The sequence below is a fragment of the Dreissena polymorpha genome, chromosome 9 (assembly GCF_020536995.1).
Source record: "Dreissena polymorpha isolate Duluth1 chromosome 9, UMN_Dpol_1.0, whole genome shotgun sequence".
Classification (NCBI taxonomy): Eukaryota; Metazoa; Mollusca; class Bivalvia; order Myida; family Dreissenidae; genus Dreissena; species Dreissena polymorpha.
The window spans coordinates 25,753,853-25,774,021 of record NC_068363.1 but is presented as its reverse complement, the minus strand read 5'-3'; the positions used below and the strand labels follow the sequence as shown (position 1 = coordinate 25,774,021).

At 35.8% G+C, this 20,169-nt stretch overlaps 2 protein-coding genes and 1 long non-coding RNA gene across 7 annotated transcripts in view; 1 reads left to right on the top strand and 2 right to left on the bottom strand.

Moving 5' to 3' along the window:
- The window catches only part of LOC127843709 (endonuclease/exonuclease/phosphatase family domain-containing protein 1-like), a 560,124-nt gene that overhangs the window by 352,521 nt on the left and 187,434 nt on the right, over positions 1 to 20,169 (bottom strand). The gene's annotated exons all lie outside the window — the stretch shown is intronic.
- Positions 1 to 20,169, bottom strand: part of LOC127843721 (uncharacterized) — a 238,962-nt gene that overhangs the window by 64,210 nt on the left and 154,583 nt on the right. Inside the window, exon 2 of the long non-coding RNA XR_008032301.1 lies at positions 13,263 to 13,546. This is a non-coding gene — a long non-coding RNA (uncharacterized LOC127843721). The remainder of the gene's footprint in view (positions 1 to 13,262; positions 13,547 to 20,169) is intronic.
- LOC127843705 (uncharacterized) overlaps positions 1 to 20,169 on the top strand; it is a 253,090-nt gene that overhangs the window by 85,287 nt on the left and 147,634 nt on the right. The window contains exons 4-5 of one of the 5 annotated variants that reach the window (XM_052373439.1): positions 1 to 1,496; positions 6,486 to 6,872. The exon at positions 1 to 1,496 is cut by the window's left edge and continues 247 nt beyond it. The exons of 2 other annotated variants lie outside the window; for them this stretch is intronic. In XM_052373439.1, coding sequence (XP_052229399.1) covers positions 572 to 1,496; positions 6,486 to 6,872 — 1,312 coding nt within the window. In that variant the 5' untranslated portion in view covers positions 1 to 571. The remainder of the gene's footprint in view (positions 1,497 to 6,485; positions 6,873 to 20,169) is intronic. 2 more of the 5 variants (XM_052373441.1, XM_052373438.1) reach the window with 2 other exon arrangements.

The following is a 20,169-nucleotide window of genomic DNA, read 5'->3' as shown; positions in this document are numbered from 1 at the left end:
AACAACATTCTTAGCAAAATTGGCCCTGGACTGGTGTGAAGGAGTTCATGGTTCTAGTGCATCGGATAAAAGCAAAATTATCTTTGCTGATTTTGACGCACTGCAATGCTATGAGTACGTTTTTCATATTACATTGAGAAAATCTGTAAACCAATGTGACGCATATACTTTGATTAAAGAACAAATAATAGACCGGATCTACTCCGAAAAAGACCGCAAAAAAGCGTACGAACTTGTGAGTAAGATCATGAAACATCAACGTTGCTTGGTACTACTTGATGGTCTAGATGAGTGGACAGGATCTGATGATCAGCACAACCTACCGACATTGGTAGTAGATCACAACAATTGTGTGATGTTAATTACAACACGGCCTTGGAAATTGGCTGAAGGTAAAGTTAAACATTAGGACATAGACGCATTGTTGCAACTGGAAGGAATAAACGAGCCGTTTGAGCTAAGTAAAATTATACTAAGCCGCTTAGTAGATAAGGAAGAACTTGAAATAAAATACACAACATTTACTCTTTACGTAGAGAAACAGAAGCTCGAAGAGTTACTGTCGTCACCAATGATGCTCTCTGCAATTGTATGTGCATATGCAGACGGAAAAGAACTCAAAGGCTCTAAGTGTGAAATATACATCCTCTTAGTGGAAAGTCTTTTTAAGAAAGCCAATAGTTATAAGTGTACATTTGAACAGCCCCCCTTTCCGTGCTTCACACAGACTGAATACATACAGCCAAATATGGAAAACCTGAATCGCCTTGCTGAAATGGCCTTTCATTTGTTGTTTTTAAATGAAAGGGCAAATTCAATAGTGTTTAGCATTAAAGAGTTGACGAAATTCAAGATTGATGTAATCAAGAACTTTGCATTACAATCCGGAATTTTAACGGCGCAACGAACTGCATCTGCATCTGCACTGCGATCATCGTCATCATTTATGTTTATCCACCTCAGCATGCAGGAATTCCTCGCTGCTTATCATATCGCCCGCAATACGAATCTTATTGATGGTATTATTTCTATCTACCTTAACCGTAACCCGAAAGCCTATCTCGACATAGCACAGGTGTATATATTCCTGTGTGGACTGGATGTATCATGTGCGGAAAAGCTATCAAGCATGATGGATGAACGCATTGCTTTGGATACATACTATTTTACAAGCAGTCACGAGACTCACAAAAGGTTAAATGAAATCATACTTGCAGGGTTGAGAGAAGCTAATGCAAATGGATATTCCGACATTGCCCTTAAACTCAGTCACTTCTACTTCGATAACAACAATATCATTGATCTTCATAAGATTTGGGAAAATAACGCGGCTAATGCGATTGTGTTGGACGTTGCCATCGATGACAGGAAACCCTTAGAAAACCAACGAATTTCACCTGGAAATGACGAGTGTGCATCTCAAATTACATTTGACCTTCATTCAAGCCTGGAGCTGACACATTTAGAGCTACGTGGACGTTGCATATTGGGAAAAGGTAAATATACAATAAGGTTCTTTGGTCAAATGTGTTTTCGTTATGTATAAGGCAAAGGTAATGCTATATTTTTGTGTAGATCGCATTCCAATAAATTGTTTCCCGATTTTGCGGAAATAGCGGATATATGAAAAAACGTGCATTTTAGTTATTTTATACAGCACAAGGCTTACAAAATATTCATTTTTAAACATATGTGAACATGCCGTCATTCATAAAAAATATCAGAGAAACAAACCAATTAGTTTATCGCAGTGATGTGGTTTTCCCTTTTATTTTATTTGAGAGACTGGCGCTTTTTGATTCGTATAGTTTTATACCAGAAAAATCGCACAAATAAAATATTTTAAGCAACCATTACGCTATTATTGTATTCCAATAGCCGTCAATAAAATACATATTACATTAGTAAACCTTAATTACGAATCCTCTTTTTCGAATTATAATAATGTTTTGTTTCGAATTTGTTTTTCCTATTGTGTGGTACTTTTTATGAAAGCAATTACTTTGAATATACAATTAATGATTCCCAAGTTAATGACCGGCTTAGACGAATGCTTCCACACTATTAAGTGCACTATTTTAGTGCATGTTACCTTATTATGTTTGCAGACCTAAAATGATTATAGCTTTTGTTTGTGATATCAAACATTTCTCTGAAAATAAGATTACGAAAATAAAATAACAAAAACTTAAAACGCCTCAGGTATATTTGTGTTTCTTTTACCTGAGCACACTAATTTTTCACAATGTTGTATCGACCGAATCCAAAACTATGCCTTTTCAGGTCACTAGACTACTCTGTAAAATTAAAGAACAATTTTATTTACATTATATAAGTCGCATTAATGTTCATTCTTAATGAAAATTTGTCAAAACATTAGTTTTAAGAACATTTCTGTTCAGTTTAAAACTTATTCGTTTGTTAAACAATTATGTCGCGGTGCAGTTTTAGTTATATGATTATATTACAACCATGTTAACACTTTATATATCACAATTTTAGTCAAACGATAATGACACTTGGTCGGACTATGTGTTGTTATGATACAGGGTGCAAGATCGCATGACTTTGTGGGGATCACACAAAATTAAACGTTTATGGATTTAAGCTCACCAGTACAGTTTTAAACAAAACTAACAAATATACCAAAATTGCCAAATATGTGAAGTGTACCGCATGTATGTACATGGTTATGATGCACGCAATGTGACATGTTGACACCGATTTCAGACGTATTCAAGGATTTATACTTTAATCCTTAGATATCAGCACAAAATGCACGAATTATTTTTATGAACTTTGGATTTGTGCAAATGTATTCGATTAACTTGAGCTATTTGCAAAGTGAAGTTCTTAACGGTGTGTTTACATTCCGTCCAACCCGTGTTTAAACCACTGTAAACCTCGTTCCGTATTGCAAAATGGTGCTAGTCTGAGGGAAAAACAATGCCGCTAGGGGCAGTTTCTTTATATGGCTATTGTAAAACTTTGCTAACCTTTTAGAAGTCACATTTTAAGTCCAATCTTTATGAACTTACTCAGAATATTTGATTGTTTGATGTTTCAGCCAAGTTTGCAAATGGTTCTGGTCCGTTGAGAAACATGGCCACCAGTCTTCCTTTCATGGCTATAGTAAAACCTTGTCAATTGTCTAGAATTCAAATGTTTATAACTTATGATAACTCGGCAAAGTTTGAAAATTGTTTCGATTCGTTGATAAACGTGGCCGCCGGTGAATTGTGCAGGTTTCCTTTTACGGATATAATGAACGTGTGTTTAAATTCTAGATGATACAATTTCAATGCATTCATGACACTTGGTAAACAAATTTGATGTTTTGATACCTTTGCCGAGTTCTAAAATGACTCTGGTCAGTTGAAAATCATGGCCGCCATTGGGCTGGAAGTTTTCTTTATATGGCTGTTAGGAAACCGTTTTAACGATCTGTGGTACAAGTTTAGTCGAATCTTCACGCAAGTTGGTAATACTATTTGTTTAAATGATTTCTCAGCTGAGATAAAAAAAAAGTTCCATCCGTTCAGAAAAACGGCCTCCATGTGGCTAGGAAGTTTTCCTTATATGGCCATTACGAAACCTTTTTTAACACTCTAGGGTCATATTCGTAATAAAACCGTCATCGTCATGAAATTTGCTCTGATAATGAGATGTTATGATAGCTAAACGGATTGAGAACATCGTTCTGGTGCGTTGAAAAGCAGGGGAAATATAATTAGTTCCAACATATGCCTAGATTGAAACAGTGTTTACGCTATAGACGCTTTATTTTAGCGCAATCTTTATAACACCTGGTCAAAACATTGTTTTAATAATTGCTCGAATATTTTTTTAATGTGGGCGGCTCGTAAGGAAACATAAAAACACGGTGGTTTGGCAGTTTTCATAGTATGGCTATAGTGAAACCGCCTCAACACTATAGAAGTCGCATTTTAGTCCAATTATCATGAAGCTTGATAAGAACATTTTGTGTAATGATGTATCGGCTTAATAAAAACAAAGTGTTCCGGTGACTTCAAAAATGAATTCATTAAGGGGCGGGCAGCTTCCCTTAAATTACCTTAGTGAAACCGTGGTAACGCTCTTGTGACCATTCCTTTTGTTAAGTCTTTATTAAACTCTGTCAGAACATATCTTCTAATGATATCTTAGCTTAGTTTAAATATTTCCGGATCTTTAACACGAATGGCCGACTGAAAGTTGAGCATTTCCCTTATATGACTGTAGTGATAAATTATCGATGCTCAAGCCGATTTGTTTGTCAAATTCCATGACATTCGGTAAGAACATACGTTTTTATGACAGCTGAGTTCGAAACTTGTTCCGTATTGTTGAAAAACTAGAAAAACTTGACCGCCACTCTTCATTACACTTAATCAGAACATTTTGAGACGTAAGTGCTAAACAGCTCTAAGTGTCATAGGAACAATGCAAGCATTAGGCCGAATTTAATTTACGGTGCAAACGGTGCAATTTGAGAAGACTGACAGCAATTAAACTTAATTAAATTACGTTTAATTGCTGTCAGTCTTCTCAAATTGCACCGTTTATGTTGTATTTTGACGAACACTAATATGTTTGAAAACGTGTCGGGATTTTTGTAATTTGACATGTCATATTCTTTATACTCGGCATTAAAATCGAAATAGTTCCGACGTGATTTTAAAACGAATTTAAATAATCAATCTACAGTTTTAATTTGAAATCAAAGTCTTCATTTTCTAACGATAATGTTTCGCATTTTCAGTATGAGTCTCCGTCGTTTGTGTTATTTCGCTCACGCATTTATATAATTCATTCATTTTTTATTCTGCGACCGAAAACTAGAAAATGCTCTTGTTGCCAAACAGTCGATGTATCGTGATATCTTACACATGTCTTGTATATATAATGACACAGTTCAAAGTGTAACTACTTGGTTGTTTTTATTTTTCATGTTTGCTTATTGCAAATATGATATTCTTTACTTAATGACTATTCTTAACAAACTAATATCTGCGCTTAATATTATTTCTTAAAACCCAGCTCAGAAGCCATAATAAATGTTTCAAGAAAAATAGTGTTACGCCGGAAACTCTCGAGTAGTTTCCCGTCAAAAGGAAATTGCACAATAACAATAAATTATTTTTGTTCTCGTGATTATAAAGATCCTGAAGGTTTAAACCCATTTGTTAGCTATAAAGTCAACTTCACTTCAGGAAAAAATAATTGAAACATACAAATAAATGTAATTGACATTAACCTATTTATGCCAATGCTCTAGAAAAAAGGCCTTGCCAAACAGCGTAGACCAAGATGATATTCTTTTTTTAATGACTATTCTTAACAAACTAATATCTGCGCTTAATATTATTTCTTAAAACCCAGCTCAGAAGCCATAATAAATGCTTCAAGAAAAATAGTGTTATGCCGGAAACTCTCGAGTAGTTTCCCGTCAAAAGGAAATTGCACAATAACATTATAATTATAAAGATCCACAAGGTTTAAACCCATTCGTTAGCTATAAAGTCTACTTCATTTCAGCAAAAATTAATTGAAACATACAAATGAATGTAATTGACATTAACCCATTTGTGCCTAGCGCCTAGAAAAAAGGCCTTGACAAACAGCGTAGACCATGATGAGACGCCGCATGCCCATCTAGGTCTGAGCTGTTTGATTAAAGAAATTTCTGTAAAAAATATTCTAAATATAGAAATACATATACTAGACATCCCTAATTTTGGAAATAAATTAATCCAATTTAGAAGGATGGTAGAGTCCACTAGGCATAAATGGGTTAAATATTAAAGTGAGCTAACAAAACGTTTGCAAACACGTGTCTATTACCCTACAGAACGAAGCATTGTTAATGCAACTTAGCAGATTTGCAACCTTATTGCACTTTGTAGATATGTTCAATTGTTGGCATTTAATTATACCAATCTTATCTCGTTGCAGTAATTTTGATTTGTATGGCAGTAGGAACGGTATACTCTGTACGGGAGATAACCGATGCGAGGTGTTGGTAATACAAGCTGTCTGGGTTGTCATTTATTTATGCATGTAGATAAGGGAGTGTATCTAAATAGTATATTTTCAATAGTTGATAGAACATTGCCATTGTTAGTTTATACCCTACGGCATATTCATTGTGGATTATAGATTGATTTTAATGATTCATTTATACCAGCATGCATATGACTAGTAATGTGGAACACAACATAGTATGAATATAACACTCATACAAACGTATTGTAAACGTGTTTGCAAGTTGGGAATAATTTAAGTGAACCATTCGAAAAAATAAAACTTATAGTATTGCATATTTTTAGCTAAACATCACTACAATAATACATCTGATTTATATGTATTATGACGGGATGTGTTCTGAAACTAAAACATTGTTTTAGTTTTAATTATTCAATATTGAACAAATGCAACCACATTTACTATGTATAAACATTGCTAAAACTTCATTATTTTTTCAGATTCTGCCAGTGTGGGCACATTGGAATTTCCGGTCTGCATTATTCTAAATATTGCCGATCCAACCCAGTGCACAGAGCTTCCACCTGTACTTCCCTCCATCGATGACATTCTCTTGACCAGTGTCACATGTTCCTGTACCTGGCTACGCAGTCTGCTTAGCATGATGCTGACACAGAATTGTTATATGAAATGTATGCTGTTTGACCGTCACTTAACTGCGTGTGGAGAGGGCGAAGTCAACGCATCATACACGACTGGAGACATGATTTTACATTTCTTTCAAAACAAACACTTATCAATATATCTAGATGATGATACCGGTCTGTGGGAGATTCTGCATGGTCTGAGTATTAAGAGTCTGAGTCTGGATGGTTTGCCGATGGGCGGTTTTAGAGTGAATCATGAAAAGTCGTTCTCACAGACGATAGCATCGCTCTCAAAGCTAAAAACACTATATATTAGAATGGATGAATTGACTCCTTGTGTGTGGGATGCTCTCCGTGGTCTGAATATCAAGAGTCTGACTCTGAGCAGTAAGGAGTGGGGAGAGTTGCATGCAGAGTCGTTGACGCAGTTGCTATCATCGCTCAAGAGGCTGGAAACACTTGGAATTGGTGGGACTGAAGACAGTCCTGATCTGTGGAAGGCTCTCCATGGTCTGAATATCAAGAGTCTAAGACTGGACGGTTTGAAGGGGGAAGGTTTAAGGATAAATCATTCAGAGTCGTTGTCTCAGTCGCTATCATCGCTCGCACAGATGGAAAATCTTATCATTCACGTTCAAAAAGACAGTCCTTGGGAAGCCCTTTATGGTCTGAATATCGAGTATCTATATCTCAGAATATATGATAACACGGGAGAATTGCATGAAGAGTCTTTGTCACAATCACTATCATCGCTGATGAGGCTGCAAATACTTGCTATTCATGTGGTTGAAGATATTACTGGTCTTTGGGATTTTTTCTATAGCCTTAATATCAAGAAGCTGCGTGTGTTTTGTAACTGTATAGTAAAGTATAAAGAGTCGTTGTCTCATTTGCTACCATCGCTTGAACGGCTGGAAACACTTAGTATTGGTGCGGATGAAGCCTGTCCTGGTTTGTGTGAGGCTGTCAAAGGTTTGAGTGTCAAGAGTCTGACTATTGAAGGTGAGAACAAAGGTTTCGAATTAAATCATACAGAGTTGTTGTCTCAGTCACTACCATCACTCACACAGCTTGAAACACTCGAAATGGACGTACGGGAGAACAGTACTGGTCTGTGGGAGGCTATCCATACTTTGAATATCAAGACTCTGAGTCTGACTCTATCTTGGATTCAGTGGACCAATTTGCGTACAGAGTCGTTGTCTAAATCACTTTCGTCGCTCACACGTCTAGAAACTCTTAATATTAGTGTGTATGCAGACATTAGTTGTCCTTGGAAGGCTCTCCATGGTCTGAATATCAAGAGTCTGAGTCTGAGTAGGTATAGTAAATGTAAAGATTTGCAAGCAGAGTCGTTGTATCAGTCATTAGCATCGCTCACACAGCTAGAAACGCTTAGTATTACGTTAAACCCAGACAGCCGTGGTCTATGGAGAGGTCTCCATTGTCTGAATATAAAGAGACTGAGCCTGAAGAGTGATGAGTGGGGAGGTTTGCATAAAGAGTTGATGTACTTGTCACTATCATCGCTCACACAGCTGGACACTCTTTGTATAGAGATGGAGTGTGATAATCCAGGTCTGTGGGAAGTTGTACATGGTCTGAATATCAAGCATCTAAGCCTGAGTGGTTTGACGAAACTTACTGGAATTGACGTGACGCATACAGTGTCGTTGTCAAATACACTTTCATCGCTCACTCAGCTAGAAACACTTAGTATTGATGTGGAGCATGAGAGTCCTGGTCTATGGGCAGCTCCCCATGGTCTGAATATCAAGAGTCTGAGTCTGAGTGGCTTCAGGAATCGTACTGGAATTGACGTGAAGCATTCAGTGTCGTTGTCAAAGACACTTGCATCGCTAATACAGCTAGAAACACTTAGTATTGATGTGGAGTATGAGAGTTCTGGTCTCTGGGAGGCTCTCCATGGTCAGAATATCAAGAGTTTGAGTCTGAGTGGCGTGCATAAATCTTCCGGTATTGATGTGAAGCATGCGGAAACGTTTTCTCAATCGCTATCATCACTCATACAGCTGGAAACGTTAACACTACATGTCCATACATACATCGCACTGCAGGTACCTCAATCATTGAAGTATTTAAATATCTACTCTGACACAATGCCTCCATCCAAAGTGCGCGAACTTGTGGACTCACTGGCTATATATACTCATTCAATTTGGATTAAGCTAGAATTTGGTTGTGCTTGTAGTATTGATCCCCCAGAACGAATCGCGGTTCAGGAATACATTCCATTTCAACAGGAACTTGCTGCACGGAAAAATGTTGCAATGAAACGATTCCGAATATATGAATGGCCTGATTCTGCTGGTTATGTCATGTCTGTACGTGACATTGGTGATGTTGATGCAGCTGCTAGCGATATCCTTGAAGATGATGTTTATAAACGATTTGCACAATATATTGATCGTTACATAATCAATCGAATTTCAATACTCATTGAGATAAGTCCAGGCTCAATATCTTAAATTAGTGTTTGTTTTTGGTGGATACTATATTAATATGAACCTGGTTGTATATTAAATTTGTATTGTAACAATTGAAACTGTTTTGACATGTGGCGTATAATACTTTTTTATGTTGTTTTTCTATACATGAAATTGAGTTATGACATATACTAGCTTAATGTGTTGTTGACTTTTCGACGATAGGTGTTACAAGAAAACATGGTAGAAACACATTATCTTCCTATTTCAAAACGGTCTTAGTCTAATGTATGTTGACATTCATTCACAACACTATATACATCAGCTCATCTCAATTTTAAAAGAGATATTTCGCCGGAGCTTTTCTCTTATATGTAGTTATTATTAAAATAAACACAATTGTGTAAATACGGCTCCTAAGTCGTTAATGCCTTGAGATTCAAATCAGTGAACAAAATAATGTTTATTTTTGCGTCCGAGCAAGTGACAAACTACTAAACGAAATAAAACTGTAGACAGATATTACGTTTATGCTTTGTGTCAATGTTATTGTATAAGTTTAAATTCAATGTATGCCTTTGTTTTAATGACTTATACAATTTGGAACATGTTTATACAATTTTATTAGTGCGCTTTTAAGCATGTACATGTTCACATAATTGTCAACGCATTTGACTTCACCTATAAATATTAAATATACAAGCTTTATATTTCTTCTTTAAAAAATATATAATTCAAACTGCTTGAGGTGTTCAAATGTATCATATTAATATGTTGTATATGCATTGTATGCATAGTGCCTGTCATGATGATCATTTTAAAAAATAGTACCCATTAAACATCGATAATGATAGAGCTTTGTTTTCAGATGTAACAAGAACAAAATATTTGTATAATAAAAAATAACATTTGTCCGAAGTTCTATGCTCTCAAATAATGTAGTTTTATAAATGTACATGTCTAATTTATTAATATTAACCAGTAGCGGCAGTTTCGGATTACTCAATTGTTTAACGTGTGTTGCTTTTAAATTGATTGTAAAATAAGTATCGTCATTGGTTAAAATAAAAATAAACATGTCTGGTGAAGATCGGATGAAAACTACTTGAATGATAAAGCAGACACAATGGTTAATGTGTTAAACTAACTAAGTGACCCAGCGACCTAGTTTTTTACCCGGCATGACCCATATTCAAACTTGACCTAGACATCATTTAGATACAACTTCTGACCAAGTTTGGAGAATATCGGATGAAAACTACTTGAATTAGAGAGCGGACACCATGCTCAATGTTAAAAACGCACTAAGTGACCCCCGTGACTTAGTTTTAACCTGCCATGACCCATGTTCGAACTTGGGCTAAACATCATCTAGATACAACTTCTAACCAAGTTTGGTGAAGCTCTGATGAAAACTTCTTGAATTAGAGAGCGGACAACATTCTGAATGTATTAAACGCACTAAGTGATCCCGTGACCTAGTTTTTGACCCAGCAAAGCCCATGTTCGAACTTGGTCTAAACATCATCTATATACAACTTCTGACCAAATTAGGTGAAGCTCTGATGAAAACTACCTGAATTAGAGAGCTGGCACCATGCTCAATGTTTAAAACGCACTAAGTGACCCCGTGACCTCATTTTTAACCCGGTATGACCCATATTCGTATTTGACCTAGACATTGTCTAGATACATCATCTGACCAAGTTTGGTGAAGATCGGATTAGAATTAGAATTAGAGAGCGGGCACTTAATCCGGACCGACCGACCGACAGACAGACCGACCCACCGACAATAGGTCACGCCTATATACACCTCTCATCTTCGTTTGTGGGGTTATAAAAATAGCATTGTTGGCGTTGACTACATTATTAACAATAAAAACTCTTAGCGTGATAAAGTTGATGTTTCACTGACGATGATGCTAAAAGATGCTGTTGCTGTTGTTATTGCTGCTGTGGTTTCTGCTTCTGATACCGATGATGATGATGATTCCGACGACAACGAAAACGGAGTAGACGATAAATACAGAAACAGCGAAGAAAATGATAAGGATGATAATGATGATGGTGGTGGTGATGATCATGATGATCATGCTGCTGACGATAATGCTGCAGCTACTGCTGCTGATGATGATGAAATGATGTTGCTGCTGCTGATGAGGATGATAAGGATGAGGATACAGATGATAATGATGCTGATAATGATTGGGATGAGGATGAGGATAATAATGCTGCTGCTGATTATGATGACGATTAACCGAGGAGTATTCAATAATTGTTTTTCTTTTATGCTTTCCGGTGGTTTATCATTGAACTAAAACTGGTATTCTACTGTTTCGAACAGTGAAAATTTACAGTAAAAAATAACAATATTTTTCACTGTTTTACTGTGCAATGACATCATTTTTTCGACAAAATGACATCATAAATCAAGCGATATTATCCAATCAGACTCTTTTACAATGTAAATAAACGGTGAAAAAAAAGCATACAATAAAAATAACATTTGTTGGATTCGATGGAATATCGATTTTAATTCACTCGTAATCATAGAAAAGATATTTTTGGTTGCGCCACTCGTGAACATATTATTTTATATGATCACTCGTTAAACAAGGGCTGTTTGTAAAACATGCATGCCCCCCATATGGGCTGTCAGTTGTAGTGGAAGCCATTGTGTGAATACGTTTTTTGGCAATGTGACCTTGACCTTTGACCTAGTGACCTGAAAATCATTAGGGGTCAATTGCGAGTCATGATTAATATACCTTTGAAGTTTCATGATCCTAGGCATAAGCATTCTTGAGTTATCATCCAGAAACCATTTTTCTAAGTTGAGTCATCGTGACCTTGACCATTGATATAGTGACCTGAAAATCAATAGGGGTCATCTACGAGTCATGATCAATGTACCTATGAAGTTTCATGATTCTAGGCATAAGCGTTCTTGAGTTATCATCCTGGAACCCTTTTACTATTTTGGGTCACCGTGACCTTTGACCTAGTGACATGAAAATCAATAGGGGTCATCTGCGAATCATGATCAATGTACCTATGAAGTTTCATGATCCTAGGCATAAGCGTTCTTGAGTGATCATCCGTAAACCATTTTATTATTTCTGGTCACCGTGACCTTGACCTTTGACATAGTGACCTGAAAATCAATAGGGGTCATCTGCGAGTCATGATCAGTGTACCCATGAAGTTTCATGATCCTAGGCATAAGCGTTCTTGAGTTATCATCCGGAAACCATGTAACTATTTCGGGTCACCGTGACCTTGACCTTTGACCTAGTGACCTCAAAATCAATAGGGGTCATCTGCGAGTCATGATCAATGTACCTATGAAGTTTCATGATCCTAGGCCTAAGCGTCCTTGAGTTATCATCCGGAAACCATCTGGTGGACGGACATACGGGCATACGGACTGACATACGGACCGACATGTGCAAAACAATATACCCACTCTTCTTCGAAGGGGGGCATAATAAAATCGATATCCCATCGAATCCAACAAATATCCTCTATATATTACAGGCAACCTTTGAACATTTGTTCATAATAAAAATATGTATTGATACAATTCGATATACACGTGTTTTACGACAAGGGAGAGCAACCAATAAATAGAAATTTCAGATCCTAAAATTTTATATTGAAGTTCGCAAGGCGTATGATATCCATGATGAAAATGACACAGTATTATTGTGAATGTATATATTAGGATGATGTTTACCGTGAAGATATGAACATTACCCGCTTGGACCTGGTTAGAATACCGAGGGAGAAAGTTCGAAATAAATAAATGTGCCTATAAGGAACATCAAATAATGTTAGTATAATACTACAAAATAAGCTTTTAGGACTATTTACAAATACTTGAAAAATGGTCATTTCAAATAATATCAAAAAAGTAAATTGTTTACATTATCTATTATTAGTCTTTATTTAAATAAATAATAACATTTGCGTTTAATAGAAACTAATAAGCATACATTGCCAACATAATATAGTGTCACAAAAGACACACATTTATATATTACAAGATTTAGAAATTAAAAGTATTTTGGCAAATTGGTTTCGTACACTGTTGTATTTTATGACACACAGAAAAGTTTCATGTTACATAATAAACTATGCATTAATATGTGGCAATTTTGTTTTATGAAATTAGCTGTAACCTAAACTTGTTCAAGACAGTATAATGAACATTTGATCTTCCGCATCAATACAACATTAATCAAATGCAATAAGAAATACGTATAAGGAAAACATGTATACTGAATAAAAGACAAGTAACAATATTTTGCAATTTAAACTGTCCTTACAAACATTAGGAACAATATGCTGACATTATAAGACTCAATTAAATATAATGCAAACTAATTCTGTTTTACATGTAAGGTGTCAGAGGGATTGAAATACACGCTTACATCATCTAAGACTGCGTGGAACCTACCTACACCTACAAAAAAACAGCGGAAATTCTTCATACAATTTAAGTTATGTAAGCGGAATTTATTAATTAACTTACAGTGACTTTGACTTGTATCTAGTTTTCCCACGCTAGATCTACACGTAAGCTTACAATTCATACAATTTAGGAACAATACCATAATATAAAAGCGGTGTTACTGAGTGTAGATTGTCTAATTTTAATAATAGTGACATAGACTTTAACCCAACTGGCTTTAAATGATATCCAGGTAGAGTATGTAAGCTGGGTATACACTTCCACAAATCTTCATCACATTATCTCAATCCAATCATAAGTAATTGATCAAAGAACATAAACTGTTGCTGCTTATTCTCAAGTTTTAGATGCATAAATATTGACCTATAACGAATGGCCCCTAATTTACTTCTGAAGACTGAAATTTAATAAAAGCAAGAGATACTGTCATCCCTTATTAGCGCTTGTAGACTTCAAAGACTGGGACAATCCTATACGCACATGTATTGAATACATATTTTTCCAAATCACAGCTCAAGTATGTTTATATTAAGTCACTTTCTAAATGCAGGACACATTCTGTTAGGCATATATATGTAGCATTTTCCCAGTATTATCTATATCAAACTCTAATTTTTATTTAGCAATAACAAACAAAAGCAAAATACAACTACATTATTGAAAATCATATTATCTTAAAGTCCTACGGTATATACTAATAATAAACACCTTAAAAATGCATTCTACTTGTTCTACTTGAATGTAAATGAACCCAAATACAGTAAGTTTATTCCGATACATACTTTTGGCTATTGCTAGACGCTCATTTAATACTAAAGTTAATATTGTTCAAAATACAACAATGTATACAATTAATTAAAACAGACAAAAACATGGTGGTCTATGAAATATTCCCAAATGGAACAAAACATTTTATTTTAATATATAACAAATTCATACAGGGAACTATATATATAGTATTACAGATTTCAATAAGACATAATATAATTTATAAATATTAAATACACAGGATCAAATAAATGATGACAATTATGCATTAAACGGGTGCTTCATTAAAAAAAATGCATTTTCCGCTGTACACTGCACTGCATAAAATTAAAACTTCACAATTCACAATCGACAAATGCTTTCATAAAATATTTTGATTATTAAATTATTAAAATGGAGCAAGTAATAATACAAACTGGTGAAATTCAGCAGAAATGTTATATCAAAGTTAAACAACAAAACCTTATCAAATTTTGATAATATAATAAATATAATTTGTTTTGTATATTCAAACATATCAACACAATATAAATGGTTTTGCTAGCTACAATGAAATAAGAATAATACAAAATATTTCTGACATTAAGGCAAAACTTATAACAATTATAATTACCGTAGACATTTATGTGCAAGTAATTAAAGATGGTTTATTTGTTCATATGTTGTGAATAGAGCGTTTTACTATAACAAGGAACACACAAACTACTTGAAAACAAAAGTGGCATTCACTATTTTCCACATTCCCAAGAATGGTGAAATTGAGCAGAAATGCTTTATTAAAGTTAAAACAACAAAACGTTATCAAATTTTGATAATATTATAAATATAATTTGTTTTGTGTATTAACACAATCTAATTAGAATTGTAAGCTATATTGAAATAAGAATTATACAAAATATTTCTGACATTAAAGCAAAACTTTTAATAATTATAATTACCGGTAGACATTCACGTGAAAGTAATAAAATATGGTTTATTCGTTCATATGTTGTAAATTGAGAGTTTAACTATAACAAGGAACACAATATCTACTTAAAAACAAAAGTGGCATTCACTATTTTCCACATTCACAAGAATGGTACACCTAATGTGAAATCAGCAGTACATCAAAACATAAAATAACATCAACATCTCCATACTTCATGTACCATAACATGTTGAACAAATTTGCTAAATAAATTGTTGACATTTGACCAAGAGAATATTTCTGATATTAAAACACAAAAATGTTCAAACGCTGGTTAATTTTGTCTTATTAGTTTATTATTGGCTTCCATTTTAAAGTAGTTTAAATGGCGATTTTCCTGTTTGAAGAATTGCATCACCATTTCGATATCAGTGATGTCTGTCACATAACCAGAGTAGCATGTGTAATATTCTAATCTTTTACAAAACATCAGTCAGTCAGTGCAAATTTAATGACCTCTGGTCCGATCTTCAGGTCTCCAGTGTCAATGTCACGGCCTGTGTAGAACTGGGCCCACACTGGACAGTGGTCACTCACGACCCCGCCCCACGTCCAGCCCTTGGGGATCCAGGGACTGGACAGGCCTTCTCTCACGACGTCACATTGACCTGTACAGAGGAATAAAATATATTACCATAAAACCGTCTAAAACAACATTATCGTATACTTCTGATAATCATTTGCGCAGAATTTAAACCGGAAATGAACAAACATTAACAAATTATCTCCATATGTTAAGCTTTTCAACAATTAGTTTGCATATTTACTGTTGGATTGTTTGCGGAAATAATGGCATCAAAATAATTAAATCTCCATGGTTTGACAATTTGATACATTTATGTTCATTTGAGAATCAGGAACAAGAACTTATTGATAAACATTTTCATTGATAAACATACTTAATTCAATCAATATTATTTACCTATAAATCAATGGTAAGCAAAGTTTAAATAAGCAAATTCATTGAACTGATATCCCCCGCAAATATGCTTCTGGACACAAAAGTAATATATCTGACACTCAAAAAAGGATTTTTTCAAGATGCAAAGGGCCATAACTCCATTATTAACAGATAGTGTACAATACCATTTGCATGCATCATCATCTTATCCATATACATACTCATTCAATGAAATCCACCAAAGCACTTCCAAGATATGGCTCCGGACGGACAGACGGACGGATTGACGGACGGACAACATCAAAAAAATATCCCTCCGCCTATGGCAGGGGATAATAAACATCAACTGATGGAAATCTTAAACGCAAATCTTTTACAATACACAAAGCTTTGGATCAGCAAAATCAAACACAATATAACAACAATAACAAGCACATTTGTTGAATTGATATCCCCCGCCAAGATACATTTTGAGATGGAAGGACGGATGGACAGAGAGACTGATGAACAACGCCAATTCTATATCCCTCCGCATTTGGCGGGGGATAGAATAATTCTTACCAGTGAACACTTGTTTCGTCTGTTTGGATATCCAGATGTTATCGTATGTCTTGCTGCCTTTTTTGTTGGCGTCGCTTATGTTTGTGAAGACACCGTCGGCAATACAATTGTGATAGCCTAGATTTCGAAGATCATCAAAATCTAAATAAACAAAATTCTTTTAATATTAGACACCGTATATGAAACATATCTAATTGAATTTTTGAATGCACATAGTTTTTAACAGATTTCAAACTTAATTCAGAACAACTTGGAGTAAAGTGACGTACTTCAAGAATAAGAGGTAATTATAAACAATCTTTGGAGTAGCCTCCCTTATATGTTATAACTGTTGCCAGATTATTTTGCATAAAGCTAGCAACTCTACTTTATGAAAAACACTGTAGCTACAGAAAAACAATACATCATGGAAAAGGGAGAAGATAGACCTCCTGGAAGCCGCCAGGCCGAAGAACATCATCTCCACCAGGACCAACACCACCATCCATACATGTCCCGGACTGGGGAGACAGCACAAGTTGGAGGAGATATAAGAAAGTTGAACTGTCATAAAATCAGCGAATAATGATGGATTAATTCTGGGCAGAAGCGATTGACTTCCAGCAAGTTACTGCTGCACTTGGGACATAAGCAGGAGGATGCAGCACACACCCTGGCAGAAGCCCTGATGCTGTAAAAGTCAGAGAGTATGTACCCATCAAGTGATGAGTAGATGTTGATTCGGACCATCTTCTCCTTGTGACTCAATTGAAACTGAAGCAAAAGAAGAGTTAGACAGGGGAGTCAAGCAAACACCAGCGTTACAACACCACTATGCTAAAAGACAACTGGATAAAAAAAGAAAAATCTATGGTCACTCTATCCAACAATTTCCAGATCTTAAAGGAGCTGCTTGAAGAAAAGAACAACAAAAGTAGCAGCAAGTGAAAGAAGCAGTGCCCTAAAGATGCCAACAAGTACTTGCTCCAAAGATGTACCATAGTTGTACACCCAAATGGCTACCAGCAAAAACACTACATAACATTGAAACAAAGAAGAAAAAGAAACTAGGGCCAACACTACATAACATTGAAACACAGAAGAAAAAGAAACTAGGGCCAACTGCAGCAAAACAACAGCAGAAAAAGCAAAAGCACATGAAGAGCACACATACACAAAAAGGAATGTCAAGCGACGCACATGAGAAGCCAAACAGATCTACATAAAGACGCTCGTAAAAGAAGCATTACAGAAAAGAAAGCATGCATTCAAAAAAACAAGGGCCTGTATTCTATCACCAAGAGAAAAGCATGTAAATATGTCAAGTCAGAGACGCCACAAATGGACAACATATGAGGAGTGATAGCAGACAACGAAGTGCAGAAGAAGAGATGGATCGAGCCATTGCAGGAGCAGGACCTGACAGCCAATAACTCTTACGGCTTACATCTAGACCAGTGTGGAGTTACTCTACACACTCTTCAGCATGATATCATATCATAACTGACAGTGACCTTGACCTTTGACCTTGTGACCCCAATTTAAATACCGGTAATATACTGTCCAAGGCCAATGCACACAGGAAGTATCAAGCCAATCAGTCAATTCGTTTAGGAGTTATTGATGGGAAATGAATTTTACACTTAGTGTGATAGTGACCTTGATCTTTAACCTAGTGACCCCAATTTCAATATGGGTAATCTACTGTCAAGGCCAATGTTCATGTGAAGTATCAAGCCAATCGGTCCATTCATTGACAAGTTATTGATCGGAAACGAACTGGTCTCCCTACAGACAAACCGACTGACATCCAGCAAAACAATATAAGTATGCTAGAGACCTTGATCTTTAACCTAGTGACCCCAATTTCAATAGGGATCATCTACTGTCAAAGGCCAATGCACTTGTGAAGTATAAAGCCAATCGGTCCATTTATTGACGAGTTATTGATCGGAAACAAACTGGTCCTCCGACAGACAGACCGACCACATCCAGAAAACAATATAACCCTTCTTCTTTGAAGGCGGGCACATCATATTATTTTTTAATTGTATTTAGTTCCATAATAAAAATCAAGCGACTAACCTTTGGTATCTGGAGACAGGTTAAAGTCACCAAGCAGTATAATATCATTTTCCCCTGCAATGACAGAAGGAAATTTAAATATTGTAGTTGTATGAATATTTAGTTATATTTGTCAGGCCAGCTAGCTTGGTTGGTAGAGAACAGGACTACTAACCCGAGGATCAACAGTGCGTTTCCCGGCCCGCTCACATAACTTGTGTTGGAACTAGTCTTTTAATCCTTTAAACTACCATTCTTTCCTTCCGGAGCTTCAAGTAAGGTAGCTGTCAGTTAATGGCTAAATTGTGGGCATTTAGTACTGATAAAGCAGCAAATCCATGAAATGCAAATTAAAGGATATGTTTATGTAGTAATATGGAAGTGAGTATTCAACGTATAATCTGTGCAACTGTTATTGTTTGTTGAGCATTAATTTTAGGCTGATTTTAGTGGAATATAAATATTCAACAGACGTTGTTTGTATATGAAACAAGGGTTGTTTATAAAACATGCATGCCCCCCATATGGGCTGTCAGTTTTAGTGGCAGCCATTGTGTGAATACGTATTTTTGTCACTGTGACCTTGATCTTTGACCTAGTGACCTGAAAACAAAATAGGGGTCATCTGCCAGTTATGATCAATGTACCTATGAAGTTTCATGATCCTAAGCCTAATTATTCTTGACTTATCATTAGGAAACTCACTGTGAACTTGACCTTTGACCTAGTGACCTGAAAATTAAGAGGGGTCATCTGCAAGTCATGATCAATGTACCTATGAAGATTCATGATCCAGGCCGTAAGCATTCTTGAGTTATCATCCGGAAACCATTTTACTATTTCGAGCCACTGTGACCTTGACCTTTGACCTTGTGACCTGAAAGTCAATAGGGGTCATCTGCCAGTCATTATCAATGTACCTATGAAGTTTCATGATCCTAGGCGTAAGAATTCTTGAGTTATCATCCGGAAACCATTTTACTGTTTTGAGTCACTGTGACTTTGTCCTTTGACCTAGTGACCTGAAAATCAATAGGGGTCATCTGCCAGTCATGATCAATGTACCTATGAAGTTTCATGATCCTAGATGTAAGCATTCTTGAGTTATCATCAGCAAACCATTTTGCTGTTTCGAGTCACTGTAACCTTGACCTTTGACCTAGTGACCTGAAAATCAATAGGGATCATCTGCGAGTCATGATCAATTTACCTATGAATTTTCATGATCCTAAGCGTAAGCATTCTTGATTTATAATCCGGAAACTATTTTACTGTTTTGAGTCACTGTGACCTTGACCTTTCACCTAGTGACCTGAAAATCAATAGGGGTCATTTGCCAGTCATGATCAATGTACCTATGAAGTTTCATGATCC